The sequence below is a fragment of the Camellia sinensis genome, chromosome 4, assembly GCF_055761805.1.
Source record: "Camellia sinensis isolate YWXY chromosome 4, ASM5576180v1, whole genome shotgun sequence".
In the NCBI taxonomy this organism is placed as follows: domain Eukaryota; kingdom Viridiplantae; phylum Streptophyta; class Magnoliopsida; order Ericales; family Theaceae; genus Camellia; species Camellia sinensis.
In genome coordinates this window covers 65857912-65879505 of record NC_138964.1, presented here as the reverse complement: position 1 = coordinate 65879505, position 21594 = coordinate 65857912, and the positions used below count along the sequence as shown (strand labels likewise).

Genomic DNA, 21594 nt, shown 5'->3' with positions numbered 1-21594 from the left:
AGGTTTCTTCTTCCTGTATTTCTTGGACTTTCGTTTCTATGTCCAATGCACAGTATTTATCAAGGGCCAAAACTCTGGCTTGTTGCTGCTCCCGCTTGTAGCCAATTGTCATGACTTCTTTCTCTTGCTCTCGTACTTTCTGGACTATTGACTTTATATCCAATATTGAAAATTTAATTAAAGCCAAAGACCTGGCTTCTGGTGCTTCATCTTGTCGCCTATAACCAGGCATCATTGTCATCTTTAACAACTAGCTCTTCACCAGCACTCTCCTGGACTAAACGCTTCAGGTGTGCTACTTCCTCATCAGCCGTTACTTCGGCTGAGCCATCGAATTCCATCAGTATACTGAGCGGTGCCACGCCATCAATATACAACTTGGCTTCTGCGAAATCTGCACAGGCTATGAAAGGTTGAGGATCTGCATTAATTTCCTCCGTCTCCCCATTGCCTAGAACCATTATCATTTTCTGATGCAAAGAGGAAGGCACACATTTATTAGTGTGGATCCAATCTCTACCAAGTAAAGCATTGTACTTCGCATTGCTATCGATGACGAAAAACGCCGTCATGCAGTCCTTGGTTCTCACACTCAGGTTGATGGGTAGAATTCCCTGGGCCATCTGCTTGTCTCCAGCAAAACCAACGATGGTTGTACTGGTTGGGATCAACTTGGGATTCTTCTTCCCTAATTTCTTCAAGGAGGATTTCGGTAGTAAGTTCATCGCCGCCCCATTATCCACCAAGACTCGGTTTAACTGTATCCCATCGAAGAAGGCCTTAATGTACAAAGGCTTAACATGCTGCGTCATGGAATTCGAGGGATATTCAAACGGATACGAGAGGTTAATACTTACCACTTCTTCGCTCTCATATTCAGCTTCCATTGGGGCAACCATTCCGAAATTATCTTGTACCATACTCGCTTATGAATCTTCACTAGAGATTGGAATTGGATCAACTTCTTGCCCCTCTTGATTCTCATCTCCAGCTTGGAATTCCTGTGGCAGTATGTGTACCATGTTCACTGATACTAGGGGAAACGAGCCAAACTGGATGGCTGGCTGTACCTGTTTCCCCTCTTGGTCACCTTGGTCAATTACCTCAGAAACATCCTGCATGCTGCATTCTGGTATTTCATTGCTAACAGGTTCCTTCGAATGATTTTCCTCGGCTGGTTTTCCAACCAGAAATGTTTGCTCGGCCATGAAAGCTTCGAACATTTCTTCTTCCATCATTTCTTTCTTTTGGCTTATGCCACTTTCTTCTTCCGTTTCGCTACCACTCTCCATCAGAGCTTTCTCCAACCCTGTTAGGCTATCATTCTCTCTGAATTTTAGTTCAGAATGAACCTTGGCCAGCCGTTCTCTGCTGCAATCCACATCATTTTGTAGAACTGGCTTTGGATTATGGTCTGACTTTCGGCTCTTCTTTTCTCCGGTTTGGATCACTGAAGAACTCTCTCCACTTTCTTTCAGGTCCTTCTGGTATTGGGTGTACCTACGCTGAATTTTCCTCCTTTGTGATCTGGAAATAACGGGGACCATATTTGGTTCCCTCGTTCTTGGGTGTTTCAGCAATACCCAGTTGTTGGGGCCCACCAAAGGAGGCTTAACCATCATACTTTGATTCCCAACATTCCTTTGAGTAGGCATTTCCCTAGGTTTGTTTTGCATAACAAACCAATCTAGGACTCTAGGCACCCACGAACTTACTGGCCCAGCCGTTGAACTGCCTTTTTCTTCCTTCGAGGTCACCTTCGAGGCTGGCTGTGAAGACAATTGTTTGGTCCTGTCTCTAAGCTTTGAACCTGATTTAGGCTCTCGATGATGGTGATCATTTTCTGTCCTTCGTGAAGCTGGCCCAAGGGGCCAATTCCTGGCTTTGATCCTAAAATCTGAACTCTTCTCCAATCTTCTTTCAGAATGACTACTCTCCATTCTGTAATAGTTAGGTGACCTGGTCTCGTATAAGGGCCTCTTGCCTTTAGCATGCATTCTATCAACTGCAGGCTCAACCACTAATGGCTGCCACCTAACATTAGCCGGATACGGCCTTTTATTATAAGCGTTGGTTGGTTTGGGACGCCTCTGCACGTCCCTGTAGTATTGCTTCCTATCAACTGGAAGGCCTTTCAACCACTTATAACTCAGTCTGCACCTGGGACACATCCTTTGTATTACGGCTGCTTCTAAGGAGTCATCATCCAGTGCTTCTTCATCAGAGTCTTCCTTCTGATTTGAGAAACCTCGTCCAATAGCTGGTGGATTTCTACCGTCTTTCTTGATTGCTGTCTGGTTGGCCATATGCATCTGTACATTGACTTCTTCCAATTCTTTCAAAGACAGGTTCTGAAAGTCTGACATAATGACATTGGCTGCCACCTCTTCAATTTCTGGAAACGGATTGCTATCGATTCCCATGGCTTTTTCAGCTTTGGCTGGGAACTTCAAACTTCCCTTCCGAATTTGTTCTTGGATCTTGTCTCGGAAAACAACACAGCTTTTAGTCGAGTGAGACCAAGAATTATGCCATTTACAATATACTTTTCCTTTAAGTTCATCAAGAGATGGAATTTTAACCCCTTTTGGTAACTTAAGGAAGTTGGTCGCAAGCAAATGATCAAAAATGTCATCTGCCTTAGTTAAATCGAAAGAATATTTCCTGTGGAGATCTTTCTTTTTAAACTGCTGGTCAATTGTCGTATCCTTATGAATTAATGCTTCACAGATCATAGGCTCTTTTCCCACAATCTCTGCTGCATCAATCTCATAATTAGGATCTTTATAGTATGTCCTATATGATGCATTATTTCGATCTTGTTCCTCTTCTAGTAATGCTTCATATCTAGATACTTTGTAGGTCAGTTCCACTAAATTTCTAAACTCTGTTGAATCAAACTTCTTTCGAAGCCTAAACTCTAAGCCATTTTGGGCCAATCTTACGAATTCTGTTTCTGGCAAGATTACTCTACATTTATTTCGAGCCCTCTTAAATCTGGAAATAAACTGAGTAGCCTTCTCTTCAGGCCTTTGACTCAATCTTGCCAAGTCTGCCATGGAAACTTCTGGCTCTGATTGGAAGAATTGGGCTTGAAATGCCTCTTCCATTTGCTGCCAAGTCTGGATGGAGCCAGGTGGAAGGTTAATGTACCATACAAATGCTCCCCCAGTTAGAGAATTTGGGAATAGTCTCAACTTCATATAGTCATGATTGGTGAATTCACCACATTGAGCGGCAAACCTAGCAATGTGCTCTACTGTCGATTGGTTTCCGTTCCCATGAAAGAGGATAAAATCTGGTATCCTGAAACCTCTTGGATATTCATGTACCCTATCGACCCATTCTGGGTATGGTTTTCTATACACAGGAGTTTGGACCCCCCGAGCCATTGGTCCACACAACTCCCTAACTATCTCAGTAATTTGGTCCCTAAGGACCATATTTTGTGCCTGCTGAACCACTACTGGGGGAACGAACATAGGATTTGGTGGACAAACTTGTGCTTGTGGTCCCCTTGGTCCATAAGGGGGTACATTTGGGACTGGCTGTCCCTGTGGTACAAGTTGCTGTTGGGGGTGTAAGTAACCTCTTTGAGCCTGTCCTATGAAAGGACCCACGAAAGGTGCTGGAACAGGTATTGTATCCATTCCACTTGTAGGGAAACCTTCCAACCCCCCGTGTATAAATTCGAATAAGGGATTATTGTACCCCTTAGTGCTAGGTATGGCTTCGAATGTGGGATTTGGAACCATTCTTATGCCATTTTCTTGTACTGGGCCAGATCCACCAATTTGCATGGCTTCACTGTTAAATATTGAGGCATTCTGGCCTGCTACAGGCCTCGAAATGGGTTCGTACCAAGACTGAGGTGGTAATATTTCATGAATTTGATTACTGGTTTGACCATTAGAATGTCCATTAGCTTGCATAGGCTGTTTATCTCTAGCCAATCTTTGCTGAGGGACATTTACTTCCTCCATGTGTCTTACATTTGTTGGTTAGTGGTTATTCATTCGATCCAAAAAGGATACTGCCCACCTTTCCATTGTGTTTATTAATTGCTGTCCCATAGCATCTACTAAGCCGCCCCATGGATTGACTGGCTGAGTAGATGGGACACTGGATGGTCCAATTCCTTGGTCTCGTCCACTATTACGAACAAATGGTATTTGCTCTGAAGTATTGGTCTGTTTGACCATGGGTTCTGATAAGATAGGAGTCTCCACAGGATGTGTTATCACATTATCCTCTGGATTGGATATCTCCACTTCTCCTTCCACGCCTTCTTCCAATCGTTCATTTTCTCCTTGTCTCCTACGTCTAGCCATTTTTTAAAGTGTCCCACTGGGCGTGCCAAAAATATATGTTGGCTTTTTGGCTTTCGAAGGTTATTTTTGTAATTATGAGCGTGCCAGTAAGGATCAATCAGTTCTTACAGAATTGTAATTACCAAACAATTGTTCAAACGATTGTGTTACGGTTCTTTTAGCCTCAATAAAGAGGACTTTTACTGGTGGCTTACTGGTAGCTTGACTTCAGAGAACTTGAGTATAAGAACAGTTAAATAAACTGAAGTATTTCATTAGTATGAAAAACTTACAATGATCTTAGCTCCGTAGAGATTTACAGCGGCAATATACTTGAAAACTACTCCTACAAATGAAGTGCAGCGCAGGAACTTAAAGTACAGAAATGTAAAGAACAGAAAATAAAACTGGAATATGTAAAGTAGGACTGGTTTTCTTTAGATTTCTTTCCGTCATTTTCTCTGAAGTTCTTCCTGCTATTTATACTCTCCGAAGATAACCATCGAACTGTATTTCAAACCGTCGAACTACTCCTCCGTGATCGCTGATCATGCTACCTTATAAGTAGTTCCACTACGCCTTCACTTGTAGTTAGGCTTCCCTTCTATATTCGAATTTGAATGTGAGCAACCGTTGAACTCACGTCACCGTACATCTCTTTGTTGATCCGCTACTACTCAGACCAATATTAACTGCCACGTGTATAATCAGGATCGAAGACCTGACTGGTCTCCCCATATTACCCTTACTTTGCCACGTGTCGAATTGTCACTGGCTAGTACAAAATATGTAGCCAACACCTGGCCTCCACTTGTGGCCCCTGCAAGCATCCTAATCTGGTAAGGGTGTGTATCAAGGCGGCATGGAATTGCAGACAAATTTGGGCTATGTAAAGTCAACACGTACTCTCCTAGCCGTGGAGATAACATCTACTCCTCTTTTATATTACCAATGAAGAGATATGAATCATCCCAACCCCATACTGCTCTCCTTTTTCAACCAAAAGAAGAGCTATATCAACAATCAATCCCATCTTATATAGATAGATACAAAGTTTTATATACAAATTTATTGTGTTAAAATGAAGATCCAAAAGGTCAAGATTAATTTATCTTGTTAAATCTTTTAATCACCAAAAGAACAACAAATCATGCACGAATATTGGTTATTTTCACACTTAGGCCTCGTTTGGGAACAGGCTAATTTAGTAACTTTTTGGCTATTTGGCTAAAAAAGTAGGTAAAAAAAACTTATATGTTTGGGATGACTTTTTGGCTAATTACGAAAAGATGTGCAAAAAGTAGAGAGAAAAGAGAATCTTTGACTTTTTGGTATGAGTTGTTGGCTTTTTGGCTAAAAATGTAACTTTTTGACTTTTTAGCTAAAATGGTAAGTCCCCAAACGGGGCCTAAGGCTAAGTTTGGCTAACTTAAAAAAGTACACTTATTTCATCTTTTTATCTTTTTTGGGTCACATCAATCAACATCTCCTCTCTACTTTTTCTACACATAATACAAAAAAAGTCAAAAAGTGTACTTATTTAGTCTTCCCAAACTTAGCAAATAATCTTAGAATTTGTATTTTGAAATTTTCACAAAAAGAAGGAAAAAGGGGCTACAAAATCTATCCAACTCCACAGTTCACAAATCATATGAATTGTAGTGTTAATCAAGTTGTCACTACTATAAAAATAATTAAAGATAACGCTTTGACAAAATATCTCACTTTAATTGAAAGTGTGATAAAAAAAAAATTAAATTGATATTTTAATCACACTTGATTTGATTAAGTGTAATAATATTTATTTTTTATCTCACTTTTTAATTAAGTATGATTATATATATATATTTTTAATCACACTTTCTAATTAATACGAAATTAAAAATCACATAAAAAATTTAAAAATATCTCAATTTTATTAAAAATATGATAAAAAAATTAAAATAATATTTTAATCACACTCAATTTAATGAGTGTGATAATATTTTTTTTAATCATACGTGTCTAAACTCTAACCTAACCACCCTATCCTTATATATATATATATATATTATACAGAGGGTAAACCCTAACCTAGCACTCCCTCTCACTCTCCTGTCTCTTTATCTCTTCCGCCTCCTACGTCGTCGCCTCTGGTGGCGCAACCGGCGACCACCACTGCCGCCGCCACCACCTCCTCTCTCACCGTCCTCTCTCTCTGCGCCTATTATCTTCACCGATCTTCACTGGTCGTCTACTTCGTCTTCTCCACTCTCGTCATCGGTTCCAAAACCCTAACCCTACATTCGATGTTCTCCAATTCCTCTACAAGCCATATGTTCAAATCCAGACCCTACACTCCCCTCAACTGTTTCAGAACCCTTGTCTACAAAGGACTACCACCGGACTCGTCAGAATGGCGATCTCGAACGGGCTGATTACGATGAGAAAAATCAGGCGGCGGGGCGCATTAATGCCTCAGAAACAAAATTGCAGGATGGACAGTTCATCTTTGCCCTAATTTTTCTCTCCATTTTATGTGGTGCATTTAGGTGAGGAAAAAACTACCTCCATGAACATTAATTTATTCATGTGCATTTTCAATTTTTAGAGAATCACTTTTGTTCGTGCTCGTATTTAAGAAACATTAAAAAAAGAAGAAGAGATAGATAGATAGATAAATATAAAAAAAATAAAATTTTCATACATTTTCATCTATCATGTATATTTCTATCTTTGGAGAACCATTTGTGGCAGTATTTTTTACATTTAAATCATAAACATGTTAAATTAATTAATATACATTATACCTCATTTGTTTTAAGTTTTATTCAATATAAGTGCTGGCTAGTAGGGACGAGATAAGGATAGCTGGGGAGTTGAGGTTTCCTTCTATTATTGTAGTAGTTGATTTGCAGGATGTGGTGAATATGTTTAATGTGAATAGGGAAATGGACCAGAGTGTGGCTATTATTTTTGATGATATGATTCAGCCTTGGAGTTTGTTGATGGATTGCAGGATCTACTTTGTAAGGAAGGCTGGAATAAGACCTATTTGGTGGCTAGATTTGGGGTTAATGGGGGTGGGGAAGTATTGTATTTGAGTTAATGGTTATTTATCAAAAAAAAAAGTATTTGGGTTAATTGTTTATTGCAATGGTGTAAATGTTTTCAATTGATTATTGCTTTTAATATTCTGTCAGGGGAAAAAATTTTTTTACATTACCTTTATGGGAACCTTTTGCTGTAAGTCGGGATGCATTTTTGGGAATCTTGTATCATCTAGCATTTGTTTTTCCAAAACAAAACCACCTTCAATCAAGTGGAAAGGTGCATTTTTTAAAACAATCCAAGAATAAATGTAAGATAAAAAGAATGTGTTGAAGTTGAACAATCAAAAAAGTAACATGGAAAAGCAACTTTATTGTTTTGCATTTTCAATTTAATCATGCCATTTCTTTCTAATTGTTTTACGTATTATGATAGCCAAATCTGAACTTTTGCATTCATCTTAGGACATGGAATCTAACAGAGAGTCTTTATCCCTTTCCTAAAATAAGAATGTATCTTTCCGGATAATTTAAGCCTTTAACGTGTAAAAAATAGAAATAAATAAATAAAATAATCTTAAAATCAATAAATAAAATAATATTAAATCGTGAAGTATCTAACAATTATACTCAACCATTACATTGGATCACTCAGGTTTTTGGTTGGGGAAGCATCAAATCCCTCAATTACATTGAATCACAATAGGGAGTAGCTAGAAAGTACCCACTAACCTAATCAGAATGCTTCTGGTTATTAAAGATGCTAATTTTCACATCTAACCTATTCTAAATCGATGCAAATTCTGTTAGGCAACACAGTCTACTCTTGCAACACAAAAGGTGAAGCTATAAAAAAAAAAAAAAGAAGAAGAAAAAAAGATAAGAAACGATCAATTTATTTGTATATAATTCTTCAAACTAGGAAAAGTGTTTCATAACTCTTTATATTCAGAATTGGCCTCCTGCTAATGCATGATAAAACCTATCTCTTGCAGTAGCCTGGCCTTCCATCAGCAGCTTCAGCAGCAGCTGCTGCTAGATCATCATCAGACTTCACCTTCACCGGCAATCGTAGCAACTCATCTTTTCTATACATTTACATAGACATATCTGTCCTACAGTTGTTACCTGTTCAACTTTGATTTTTTCTTTTTTTAAACAGAAGTTACCATAGATGCTCTCAGCAAGTTGCTTGACTTTAAGACTTGTATATAGAGATTCCAATAATTGACTTGAAGCTTTAACTCCCTCTTAATCAACTACCAACCATCTCTGCTTTATTGTGAGAATCGTGGTAGCAATGATAACACACCTACATGGATCTCTTTAAGCTGCTCCTGTTTAGCCATTGAAAAAGCATTTGCCAAACGCCACTTAACATAGTACTTTATTATTTATTCTTTTCGTATTATTCATCTATTTTTAGCAAATTACAGCGGCATATTGCAAAGTGGGTTTGCTATGTTCACACATAATGCTCTATCAGATTATACCCCAATTATCCATTATCCTGATGTCTCAAATTATTTTAACTACATCATGAGTTTCTCTAAACATGATAAGACGAGAGAATTGGTGACTGGGGATTTGATCTATGTTTTATCATTATAAGCTAGTTTACATCATCTTTGATTGAACCACCATAGAATTTGCATATGACCTTACTCTGATGTTGATTTGTAAGAGCAATCCTTCACAACTTTTTTCTTTGAATTCAAATTTATAGTTAAAAAAATATCTTTTCTTGAAACTTATGGTAAATTAAAAAATAATTTTTTTTAAAAATGAAATTAAGAATGAATCAAATCATTAAATTTTAAGAATTATATTTTGTTCAAATTTAGTAAAATTTTAAAAACCATAAAGATTGGATGTGATTGAGATTTGTATAAGTATTTTATAAATTGGTGTTTCCCATTTTGCTGTTATGGATTTTCCATTCAAACTTGGAAGAAATAGAAAATTCCAAGTTGGTGGTATAGTGATGCAGGGCATTTTCATGTAATTGGATCAATTGTCATAATCATCAAACCCACAAAAAAAGTCTTACTTCTCAGGTGATACTGATCTGAGAGATACTTCTCAGGTGATATTGAAGACAGTGAGTGTTTCTTCAAAAATTCAAACTTCCAAATCATTGCTTGCTTATAAAGATTATTTGCTTGTCTTTCACGGTGAGGTTGAAGATGGGTCACACATGCGAACTTCCAAATCATTGTTTGCATTCTTGCGGAAATAGGGTCAGCTATGGCTTAGAAACATCTTAACAGTTTTCTAACATGGATGGTTACACACACACCTTCCTACATGAGTATGATGTCTTTGACATTAAGAGTTTTTTAATGATTATTGCGAAATAATATATTCCCAAAAATTCTATTGGTTTTTGTAAAAAAGAAAAAGTAAAGTTGCTTATGATCTTTATCAGTGTTATCAGAGGCTCGCCTAAGCGCTCGCCTAAGCGCTAAGCGAGGCGAGGCGAGCCTTCAGCGCTTCATGCGTGTTGAGGCGAGGCGAAATGGTGAGGCGACTCAGAAGCGCCTGAAGCGAGGCTTAGGCGATGAAGCGTGAGGCGGAAAGAAGCGACGCTTCATCGTATTTCTGCCTGATTTAAGTGCGAAACATCTGGGCCCTTGATCGACTTCGTTCGAATCATCTGGGCCCTTGATCGACAAAGTTGATTACGAAATAAGAAGCCAAACCCTAGATCGACTTGGTGGAGTGCATCGTCTGCCGAAATCGAATCGCAGCATCTGGTCTTCTTCTGCCAAAGTCGATCGCCTGGGTTTGCTTCTTCCTTCTTCTTCCTTTCTTCTTCTTCTTCCTTTCTCCTTTGTTCACTGTCGGACCTGTTCGACTTCATCTGTTCTTTGTTCGACTTCGACTTGAAGAAGAAGAGCACTGTCGAACACTGTTCGACTTCAAATTAATCCATTTTTTTTAAAAATTAATTTTTAATTCGCAAAAATTAATTTTTAAAATTAATTCAATTATTTTGAAATTAATTGTTTTTCAATTAATTCAATTATTTTTTTTCTTCTGTGTTAAAATTTCAATTAATTCAATTAATTTCCTGATTATTTTAATTTCCTGTTATTCAATTAATTATTTTAATTCAATTAATTCAATTAATTTGTTTAATTCAATTAATTTGTTTATTTTAATTTAATTAATTTAATTCAATTAATTTCCTGATTATTCAATTAATTATTTTAATTCAATTAATTTGTTTAATTCAATTAATTCAATTAATTTGTTTATTTTAATTCAATTAATTTAATTCAATTAATTTCCTAGTTATTTTAATTTCCTGGTTATTCAATTAATTATTTTAATTCAATTTTCTGGTTCTTGAAAATATTTATATTTTTGTCTATATCATTTATTTTAAAAAAATATCATTTCTGGTCGCCTCGCTTCGATGAAGCCCTCGCCTCGCCTCGTCGCCTCGCGCTTAGGCGTTAGGTGACCTTGTCGCCTCGGTTCGCTTTTCGCCTTAAAAAACACTGATCTTTATCATGTTGGATAGGATGAGGTTTGAAAGGTTCCATAATTGTGGGGTTGTCCATTGTCTAGGGCTTAGAATTAGAAAAAAGTTGCAGAGATTATTTAGATGTAATCACTTTTTCTTTCATAATTGCTCTTCTGTTTTTACATTTCTGTTCTGTCAGATAATTTGTGCTCTTTGCTTCAATCGTAAGTTTTTTAAAGGATGCTCTCATTCCTCTTCCTTGTCCTTTACCTGTTCTAGTTTTAAAGAAATTTTGTATAGAGTGGATTTGCTGAGTATAATGTTCCCCTCTAATGGAAAATGAAGATCAAATATGTCCCATGTAGCTCAGATCAGAGTTGGCCTTTTGGGCTTTGCTATTCCAAATCTAATTCTTGTACCTATATCAAATTTTAACACTGCTAACTGCACCATTGTGCTGCAGAATATCAGCAACTTTAGCATGGGGTACTCAGAATTTTTTCTTATAATTTTTTTCTTATTAATATAAAATAGCTCCTATGGCTGGTCATATAGCTTTCCAAATACCATGAATTAGTTACCACTGACCAGAAAGTGAGCTTTCGACTAATTAACCATCCATGTGGATCTACTCTTATCAGTTGTTCTCTCTCTCTCTCTCTCTCTCTCTATTAATTTTTCCCTTGGAATTGAATGTACAAATAATTAGAAAATTGTTTCTTGTTTCTTCTAACTCTCTTTTCCAGGTTCACTGGCAAGAAACTCTATGAGGCTATGTCGCAGGAGTATTAACAACTCAAAGAGTTCTAATTGTTTCAGCAGATCTAGATATATTGGCTAGCAGTTCTACAAAATTTGATAAGGAACTTCCTTTAATATCCTTAGATGGAAAACTTATTTCATATTGGCTACTTTTCTGATAGTTACACTTTTTGTTATATGACATGGTTAATAGTTATTAAAATTGTTTGGGTCTCTAACCTATGATTACTTTAGATCACTTCTCTGGGTTGGACCTGCACTTCTATTTTCAACTGCCACTGCAATCAGCGTGCTTGGGTGGGATGGAAAAGTGAGGACAATTCTTTCTATTAGGATGCCCAATGCAGGTATCATACATTGTTTCAGTTAGTTAAAATTTTTACTTTCATATTTGAGGTTCCTCAGCATCATGTTATTTTCTCTACTCTTGTTTGATCTATATATCAACAATTGCAACTTTGTAATATACCACTGCTTTTCTGAGCCATCAAGATGAACTTCTGTACAGTGCTGTTTGGTGCATTGAATGATCGATTGTTGCTTGCAAACCTAACAAAGATAAATCTGAAACAGAAAAGGGGGTTTAGATAAAGAGCTGTCTTGTTGGGCTTCTCGAACCTCTTCTTATTGGATTTGCCACAATGTAACAGAGTTTTGAGCAGAAACTAGACTTGTCAGAAATATTGTATCAAATAACATCCAGGTTTTCCTTTCCCCTACTAGTAGGCATGTGTTTTGTCACATATACAACTCCTTTGGATATTCAACACTTGTTGGATTCTGTTATCCTTTTCATTTCTATTGTTTGGCTTATAAAGATTATTTAAAAAGCACTATCAATGTAGATTATTTCATTAAGAAGCATCCAGTAAACTAAAAGAAAATTAACATAGGAAAGGCAGCTTAGAACAGAATTCAAAATTGATGTGTTCACTTGGGTTTGTTTCTGGAAATTCTTCTGCCATTTCTATCTGAAAGTAGAGTCTTGCTGTATTCTTTATTTATTTGTTTTTCTTTTTGGGTCTTTGTGTGTGTGTGTGAGAGAGAGAGAGAGAGAGAGAGAGTTTTGCTCTGCCTTTTCTAGCATTTTGTGCTCTGCATGGCTGCACTGTGGTCTCTGTGAACATCTCTTGGTCATTTTGGTTGTGTTTTAGCTCTCTTAATACCCAGCTAGCTTTGTTTTGGGTCTGTGACATCTAATGTTGTAGACTCTTGGCGTATTTTTTGTGTAACCTTTTTCTATTTTAGCCTCTGAGACATTACTTCTGGAATTCCTTTTTTCCCTTAATTTGTGCAGTAGCCTAGGATTAGAAACACTCAGGATTATGCAAAATCTCACACACATTATAGGTTTTTCCTTTAATTTGTGCAGTAGCATATGATAGCATGCTCAAAGTACTGATTGATATATTACACATTTTTATGTGCTTGGGAATTAGTCAATATGAGTGGAGTAGTGGTGCTAGTTAATGAGGTTTAATGAGTGGAGTAGTGGTGCTAGTTAATGAGGTTTAAACTAACTTGTACAAGTATTGCAAGTTCATTTCATAGTTACAGAACTATGTGACACATGCTTGAAGTACTGATATATTGCACATTTTATGTGCTTGACATTAAGTCAATATAAATAGAGTTGTGGCCTGTGAGTGCTATTCATGGATGATTGGGATTTGAATAGCCTGATGATGTATCACTTTCTTTTCTTTTTGCTAGTGTAAAACATAGGTTACCAGCTCCTCATTCATGTCATATTTTGCGTAATATGGCTTACTGTAATAATACGTGTGTTAATATGATAGGATTAGAAACACTCAGGTTTAAATCATACAGTTCCATGGCCTAGTCAATTCATGATCTTCAAGAAATATATGATCTTCAAGATGTAATAGGAAGTATAGTTTCATGGCCTAGTTAATTCATTCTTTTAGACTAAATATTAGACTAATTGATTTACGATTTGTAGTTATACTTTTTGGATGTTTAAAGTCGTATTTTAGAGATTAGTGAATCTTATAATTTGGGTACTTTTTTTGGTTTGTATGTTTGAGGTTGTTATGAGCTTGATATGATAGAAGTTGAGGATGAAAGTTAATATGCAGGTTGTTTGGTGTATGGATATTTGATTTTTTTGCTTATTTTATAGTTAGTTTATTCATATGCTTTTAGTGGTTTCTGAATTAATTTTTATTTTTATTTTTCAGGTTAGAAATTTCTTGGAGAGATGCAAAATATGGTCAAAGAATTCAAGAACTTAATTTTTCAAGTTTTTTAATTTTTTAATATATGTAAGCACAGTTAAATTTTTTATTTAATTCCTTTGTATATACTTTTGAAAATATTTAACTTTTATTTATAAAATATTTAACTTTTATTTATGAAATATATGACGTTATTTCATTTAATATGGTTGTGATTCAAAGTATAATATATAGTGTGTATTACATTATTGAATTGTGCATACAAAAATAATATTAATTATTTTTCAAATATGTCGAAGTTGAGCAATTAATTAGTATCTCCATTAAAATGGCAACAATGATTTAGACTACTAAAAAATACACCACTAATAGCACTAATGTATTGGGAATGGTAAAGAAAAAAAAAAGAAAAAAGGCATAGAAAGTAGGCGGGTCCTAGTGCTCCTTCTAATGCTCCATTTTTAGTGCTCCCAAGCATTTTTCTCAAAATAGCGGTAAATAGAAAGAAAACCTACCTAGAACCCAGAGCAAATAAGCTGAAGTGCAATTAGAAGTTGAGCATCAACACATTTTTAGCTCATGTTTTGACTTTCACTAATATGAATTTTCGTTTCTTTTCTTTTCTTTGTTTATTTATTTATTTTTGGTTTTCAGTAAAGTTTAATAATAAATTGTGAACATCTTAACTTAAATTCAGAGTATACATACTTGAAATAGAAAAACATTTAAGCTGAAGCCCCTTCAAAAATTATACACCATCTTAAAAGTATCATCACCAGCTTTCTCGAGTGTTAATTTGTGACCTTAAAAGAAATGGTAGACTTAAAACCTAATGTAATACCCAAGACATGCATATAACTAATATATGAAGAGGTTAACTTTGTAATTTCAAAAAAATTAGGTTAATAACTTCATTAGGTTTTACAGTTATTCTCAAAAAATCCAAAGAAGGGGATCTCTTGAGGGTTCCAACAAAAGAGGTTGAAGAATCAATTCTTGGTACTAGGTCAATCTATTTATTCTTTAAGCTAAGAACTCTAGTACAACCTCTCCTTTCTATTATTTATTGTATGTCAATTTGGGGCTAAATTTCTTTAGGGTTTGGCTAGAACCCACAGATTATGTATGATGTTTGGGTAGTTTTTTTGGCGATTAACCCGTGAGAAGTGCCTGAGGTAGCGGAGCATGGCAACATTTGTACCTTGCTTGGGTCGGTGCAGGAAGCAAGGAGCCAAGGTGTGTTGTGTGGGATTCATATCACTTGCATGCATATTTGGCTGGTTGGATATCATAGAAACCAGAGTTGAAAAAAAAAAAAAAGAAAGGAAGAAAAAAAGAAAAAGGAACTTATGAACGAAATTGCTTAACCAAACTGGTGTGTGTATGGGCATTAATATTAATCAGCAAAGGTGATTGGATTATTATAAGTGGGTATGAGTTAAGGACATTTGCAAGACCTGAAGTAGATAGGATAGATGACTGTTGTGGACAATGAACAATCCTAGACTTTGCACAAACACTTATTAGGCAATGTTTTCTTTGATAATTATTGGGGAAATTATATATAAGTGTAAATTTAGAAAAATAATTACGGATTAGTAGTCAAAGTTTATGAAAATTAATAATTAAAATTATAAATTTTTAATGTATTTATAATTTTTTTACTTATTTATTTATAAATACACTGGAGTGTAATCCTTCCATAATTATTTATGTGGTGTTATATTTATTAGGACAATGAGATTGAAGTGGATCGTGGTATTTTGAAGTTAGTTTTGGGATTCTTTTAGCACTTGAGGTAAGTGACCCCCTACCACTGTCAGTGTTTTAGCCTCAATGTTCTACCTGCAAAATGCTTCTTTGAGTGAGGTCGAGGCCAATTTCTTCACTTGTTTTTTTGTTGATAATAAAAAATATTTTTCATTAATTTTCGTTTTCCATTATTCCAAACACGAGAAAATACAAACTACGCAAAAGGTTCCAATCCTAGATCTTCAATATGGGAAACAATATCTTTACTACTTAATAATAGCACACAACATATTCATTTTTAAATCAAAATTAAAATTTATATTTTACAAATTTAACAGCACACTCATCAAGTAGACACACACTCACTAACATATATATACATTCTAATATTTGATATTGTATCTGCAACTTCCCAGCATTGTGTAATGCATCAGCTTGACCAAAATTCGCCCTAGCTCCAAAAAGCTATGCCACTTGGATCAAATTGAAATGCACCGCAACTACATGACACAAATCAAATATTGCTACAATTACTGAATTTCCTGAGCATATTGGACTTGACATGCATGTCACCCAAATATATTTTGAAAACCATGTATATGCTGATTAGATAGCTTCAATTAATGTATGATAACAATGAAAAAAAAATGAAAACAATGAAAACACATTCGGTGTTGCTCAATTTGAATGGGAAGGATTCTCTCCCATCCACAATTTTACGGGTGTTGTTGGGATTTATAGAGCCACCGCATATCCTATTTTGATAATTTAAAAAATAAAAAATAAAAAAATAGATTTATTATATTCATAACTATATGATTTCATTATATTTGTTTAAAAAAACGAATGACAAGTATAATTTTGAAATTGTCCATTCATTTTTTTAAAGACCAATATGAAAAAAATTATATGGATATAAATATTGCATTAATCTAAATTTTATCCTAAATGATCTACACAATTTTTTTTTTTTATACAAATTGTACGATTCAGATCATCAAAATAAGATCTATAATGTATCTTACGAACCGATTATCACACTTGTAATTCAACAGCAACTTAGACAGAACTCTTTCCCATATTAATAATAGAAAGCAAAACATAAAAGAGGGCTTGTTTTCTTCAAATATTAAGAGAGACCTATGTAATTTACTCTAAACTGTACAACCAAAAACATATTTGTTTTATTCATTATTTGAGATCAGAGGTAGAGAGGAATATAAGTGTTTAGTTGTAAAGGGTGAGCTGTCTAGTAAGTGTGAATAAGAAAAAAATAGGGGTTAGTTGTACCATTCAAATTTTTTAAATTCTTAAATTATTTTTTTTACCCATTAGATTAAATTTTCACTATTGCTGATTTGCGGATATCGTATCCAATATGAACTGAAATAAGAAACAATAAATGGATGCAACTAATAAATTAGGAATGAAGTAACAAAAACGTGACAATAGTTTACTGTATAACAAAATATGAAAATGTATTGAATTTTAATATATATATATATATATATATTTGTATTTGTATTTTTTTTTTTTGTGTTTGGTGAATTTTTTATTTTATATTTTATAAATATTATACTTTTTAAGTGTATCTAAATTAGATATATTTAATAAATAAAAATTTTGCGTAAAATATTAAAAAAAATTCACTAAAAAGGAAAAAAAAAAAAAACTCAATTTTTTGAAAAGTGAATTAAACCAAACAAGGTAAAAAATTTGGGAAATTTTCTCTACAAATAAGTTTTTAAAAGTAATCAAACCAAACAAATTTTCCCAAAAAAATTTCTCAAAACTTGTAAACCAAACAAGTTTTCCAAACAAATCTCTCTCTCACACACATCAAATCAATCACTTTTTCCAAAACTCTCTCTCAAAATAATTTTCCAAAACATCTTTTGAAAAAAACCAAACCAAACAACTTTTCGTACTTTTTATCTCTAAAACACATCTCTCAAACACAAACCAAACATACCCATTATTTTTTTATTCATATAACTAATGAATTACTAATAAAAATAAACTATGTGTTAACCCACTATAATTAGGAGAGGTTGGTGTAAATTTACCTAACCAAGCAGTCATTTTCTTATTCATTATTTGAAGTAGAGAGAAATCTGGGTTTTTGGTGGTCTAAATTGTAAAATTATTTTTTTTAACCATCAGATTAGATTTTTAGCATTAATGATTTGGACAAATAATTTAAAAATGAACTGAAATCATGAACAATAAAGACTAAATAGATGCAATTAATAATTTAAAAATGAAGTAGAAAAAGTGACTATAGTTTAGGGTATAAAAGTAAATTTAAAAAGAAAATGAAAAACTATTAAAAAAGTGTCCAAGTCTTGTTCCTTTTGTCAATTGCAGCCATTAGAGTCAATAACAAACCTTTATTTTCACCACTCATTTATTACGTCCATGATTTTATTTTTTAATTTTTCGCGTGATGATTTCCAATCAAGTGCTTTGTATAAACATCAAAGGAAATAAACTAGCTTTATTATGCATGATACAATAAACTGCTAAGAAACTAAAAATAGACTAGATAACAACCATAACCAAGCCATAATTTTTCATAATCAAGCAAAAGGATGCAGAAATTCATTGTGACACTTACCAAAGGACATCATTTGCATTGGCTAATTTCACCTTCCTCTGTTCTTGTGAGCATGCTTTTTAAATCTCTTTCTGCTTTCGTTTCGTTCACCTTCAATGATCCTCACAAGCAATTGAGGTTTTCCTCTAGAGAACATAAGATATCCCATAACAAGTCCCCACACAAGTCCACATATATAACCTGGTAATATGACTTCCCAATTGAATCCACTTGAAGTATTGTCTTCTTGTTGAAACATCAAGGGTGGTGGTTGTGGTGTCCTTGGATTGCATGTATTAAGCAATGGAGGTCCACATAATGCCAAGTTGCCAATGTAGGAGTCATTTAAAAATGTATTAAATTGGTTGCCTTGTGGTATTGGCCCTATTAGTTGATTCTGCGAAAGGTTCAAGACTTCAAGGGATATCAAATTCCTTAGTTGTTGAGGGATCTCCCCAGTGAGTTTGTTGGAAGAGAGATCTAACCACTCAAGCATTGTCAAATTAGCAAGAGATGCTAGTATATGACCTGTAAGGCTATTATGAGATAAATTGAGCCCTTGGATTGAATTTAGCCTTCCAATGATTTCTGGAATCTCACCTTCAAAATTGTTTTTTGATAAATCAATGGCAATGAAAATGGTTAAGACTTTTTCCATTTTAGTGGTTGATCCTTTGATTACCATAGTCAAAAAATCATGATAATAATATATAGCATCAGCCCCATGTATCTCTATGTATTGCAATTGAAAATTGGCTTCTTTGACATTCATCATTGCATTGAAATTCTTGAAATATGTTTTTGGAAGTGGACCAGTAAAATAATTGTCTGACAAATCCATAACTCGCAAGCTAAGGAAGGGAAATTTGGCTTTGGAAGTTGGCATAGGTCCATGGAATTTGTTAGATCTCAAAATTAGAACTTGCAACCAATGTAGTTTTTCCAACCAATATGGGAATTTGTCAGAGAACTTGTTACATCCAAGATCTAGCACTCGTAGCATTTTGCAATTGACTAAAGATTTTGGTACTGTACCCTCAAATCCATTTCCATTAAGGTTGATAGTTTTGAAGGAATTTCCCTTTACAAATGTATTAGGAATTGTGCCAGAAAAATTATTCTTCCGCAGATCGAGCACAAAGAAATATGTGCTGAAGTTTCCTAAACATTGTGGAATAGAACCATTAAAGCTATTGCTAGACAGGACAAGAAATCGAAGGGAAATTGCATGACAGAGCATGTCTAGGTCACCACTGAAGTTATTTGATGAAAGAAGGAGAGCAGTAAGGTTCACGAGTTTGAAGGTTGAACTTGGAAACCTACCATGGAAGTTGTTATTTCTCAAATCAATAGTAGTTAAATGAGTGGATTTGAACTGTTTTACATGGCCAGTCAATTTGTTATTACTGATGTTGAAGCAATGCAATGCTGGTAAGCTGAAGACCCAAGATGGAATTGTGCCGTTGATTAAGTTATCAGCTAAATCCAACCACCATAGATTTGGAAGTCCAATTATTTGTGATGGAAGAGGTCCTGTTAACTGAGTAAATTAATAAAGAAGAAATTGAACCAATATATAAATAAAGAAGACTTTTTACATTAGGTAAAAAATCTGCGATTTTACCTTCAAACTTATTACCCCGAGCTGCCAAGTAGACGAGATTTCCCAGGTTTGAAAGTGAAGATGGGAGCATGCCAGTGAAATTGTTTTGTCCGATTTCTAATTCAATCATTTCCGTAAGGTTTCCGAGCGACGTAGGGATGGATCCATAAAATTTACAACGACCGGCATACAACGCTGTCAAGGACTTCAAATTCCCAATTGAGTCGGGTAGTTCTCCAGAGAAATTAGTGACTGAAAGCGCCAAGTACTGGAGAGGACTGCTCGAGTTTATAAACTCGGGAAAATAACCAGTGAGAGCAGGATTATCCCCTATCCACAACTCATTCAGATGTGGTAAATGGAATATTCCGTCAGGAAATTTTCCAAGCAATCCACACGAACCAAGATCGAGAAGTGTTAAAGAAGTCAGATTGAGCAAGGAATTCGAAACCACTGAAGATATGTTTACACTATCAAGATTAAGATCTCTTACCTTGGTTAAGTTTTGAACAAGTAATTCAAATCCCGGTTCTTCCAACGTCAAACCATAATTGCAAGAGAGATCAAGCGAGACCAATTTGCTCGGAAAGGAGACTTCTATAGGGACTTTGCCAGAAAAACTAGAGCCAGAGAGGTTGAGGTGTGTCAATCTGGTGAATCGACTAAATTCAGATGAGATTCGAGACATACCAAAGTCATTGAAAGCGAGGTTGAGCCTGTGGAGATGAGGAAAGTAGTAGAAGATGGTGCTATTGGGGTGGATGGTGCCGTTGAGCCAGCTGCAACTGAGGTCGAGGCCAATTACTTGACTTGTGTTGTTGTCACACTCGACCCCATCCCATGAGCAACAATCAGAACCCTCCTTCCACGACTCCGTCTTCGGGTAAGAATGGATTCCGGAAAGATCACACTGAAAGTAGGAAGCATATTTATAGAAGGAAAATTGTTGCTTAAATTGGAGCAATGCAGAGGTCTGTTGTTGAGTGCAGAGTTGGGCATGCAAACAAGTAATCTGGAATAAACAAAGAAACAAAAAGAGGTGAAAGAGTTGATTGTTAGAGGCCATGTTTGCTCCTAGATTCAAAAACAAAGGTTGTAATGCTTGCTGACTGTTAACAGGGGAGAGGCCAAATGCTTTTATAGGCAAATGTAGGTGCAATGCAAAGCCTACAAACAAGTAAACTGACTTTGACTAGTCAGTCTTCATTGATGTTTACACAGCTGGACTCCATAACTTTTCACTCGTCAAGGAAGACTTGGCTTTATAAATGTTGAGCATAGCTGCAATTTACAATTTATTATAAGTTGAAAGTTAATAATTAAAAAGTTAAAATAAAAAGTATTCTTTCTCTAACTTTTAAATAATTAATTTTTTTAATTTATTTAAGTTATTATAAAAGTGTGACAAATTGTCATGTTTTTTACTTTTTATGTATTCTGAAATTACTCTCCTAAATTTATTAAACATTAATAAAATCACAGACAACCATAGACATCTTTTCAAATTCAAACAACTTCAAAAATCAAACACCTTAAAATAACCAAACACCTTGAAACATCACAATCTACTATCAATCAAACACCATGGATGTTTGGGATCGGTTACCTCATGGAATTTACATGATCCTTAACATCAGTAGATAAACTATTCTAATTTTTTTAGATGTTGATCTACTCTCCACCATGTTCTTGTCTTCTTCAGAGCTCTACTTGTTTTTCGGGTATGTATTGTTTTATCTTCTTTCTCATCTCTACCTCAAACCCTCCTCTTTCTGTTTTTATTTTTTTTTGTTTATATTATTTATACATTGTTTGGTTTTGATCATACAAAGATATATATATACACGCATATATCATGTTCTTGTAAAACAA

General features: G+C 34.9%; 1 protein-coding gene and 1 long non-coding RNA gene across 3 annotated transcripts; one reads left to right on the top strand and one right to left on the bottom strand.

Moving 5' to 3' along the window:
- The first annotated feature begins 6362 nt into the window (after positions 1 to 6362).
- On the top strand, positions 6363 to 13953 carry LOC114289369 (uncharacterized). 2 transcript variants are annotated; one of them, XR_014366654.1, is made up of 5 exons: positions 6370 to 6841; positions 8335 to 8410; positions 11558 to 11920; positions 12082 to 12276; positions 13775 to 13953. It is a non-coding gene; the product is annotated as an uncharacterized LOC114289369 (long non-coding RNA). The 2 variants fall into 2 exon arrangements; XR_014366653.1 differs by lacking the exon at positions 8335 to 8410 and having other exon boundaries at positions 6363 to 6841.
- Positions 13954 to 15771: 1818 nt separating this feature from the next.
- Positions 15772 to 20903, bottom strand: LOC114289355 (receptor-like protein Cf-9). The gene is made up of 3 exons (XM_028233075.2): positions 19744 to 20903; positions 18141 to 19652; positions 15772 to 16023 (listed from the first exon to the last, which is right to left on the bottom strand). The coding sequence occupies exons 1-2, from the start codon at positions 20786 to 20788 to the stop codon at positions 18169 to 18171; spliced, it is 2529 nt and encodes an 842-aa protein (XP_028088876.1). The 5' UTR covers positions 20789 to 20903; the 3' UTR covers positions 15772 to 16023; positions 18141 to 18168.
- Between the last annotated feature and the right edge of the window lie 691 nt (positions 20904 to 21594).

Excerpts from the sequence above, each read along its gene's own strand:
- LOC114289355 (XM_028233075.2), bottom strand. The coding sequence starts at position 20,788 with ATGGCCTCTAACAATCAACTCTTTCACCTCTTTTTGTTTCTTTGTTTA. Across the intron at positions 19,653-19,743 it reads TCGGGGTAATAAGTTTGAAG|GACCTCTTCCATCACAAATA; the intron begins GTAAAATCGCAG and ends CTCAGTTAACAG.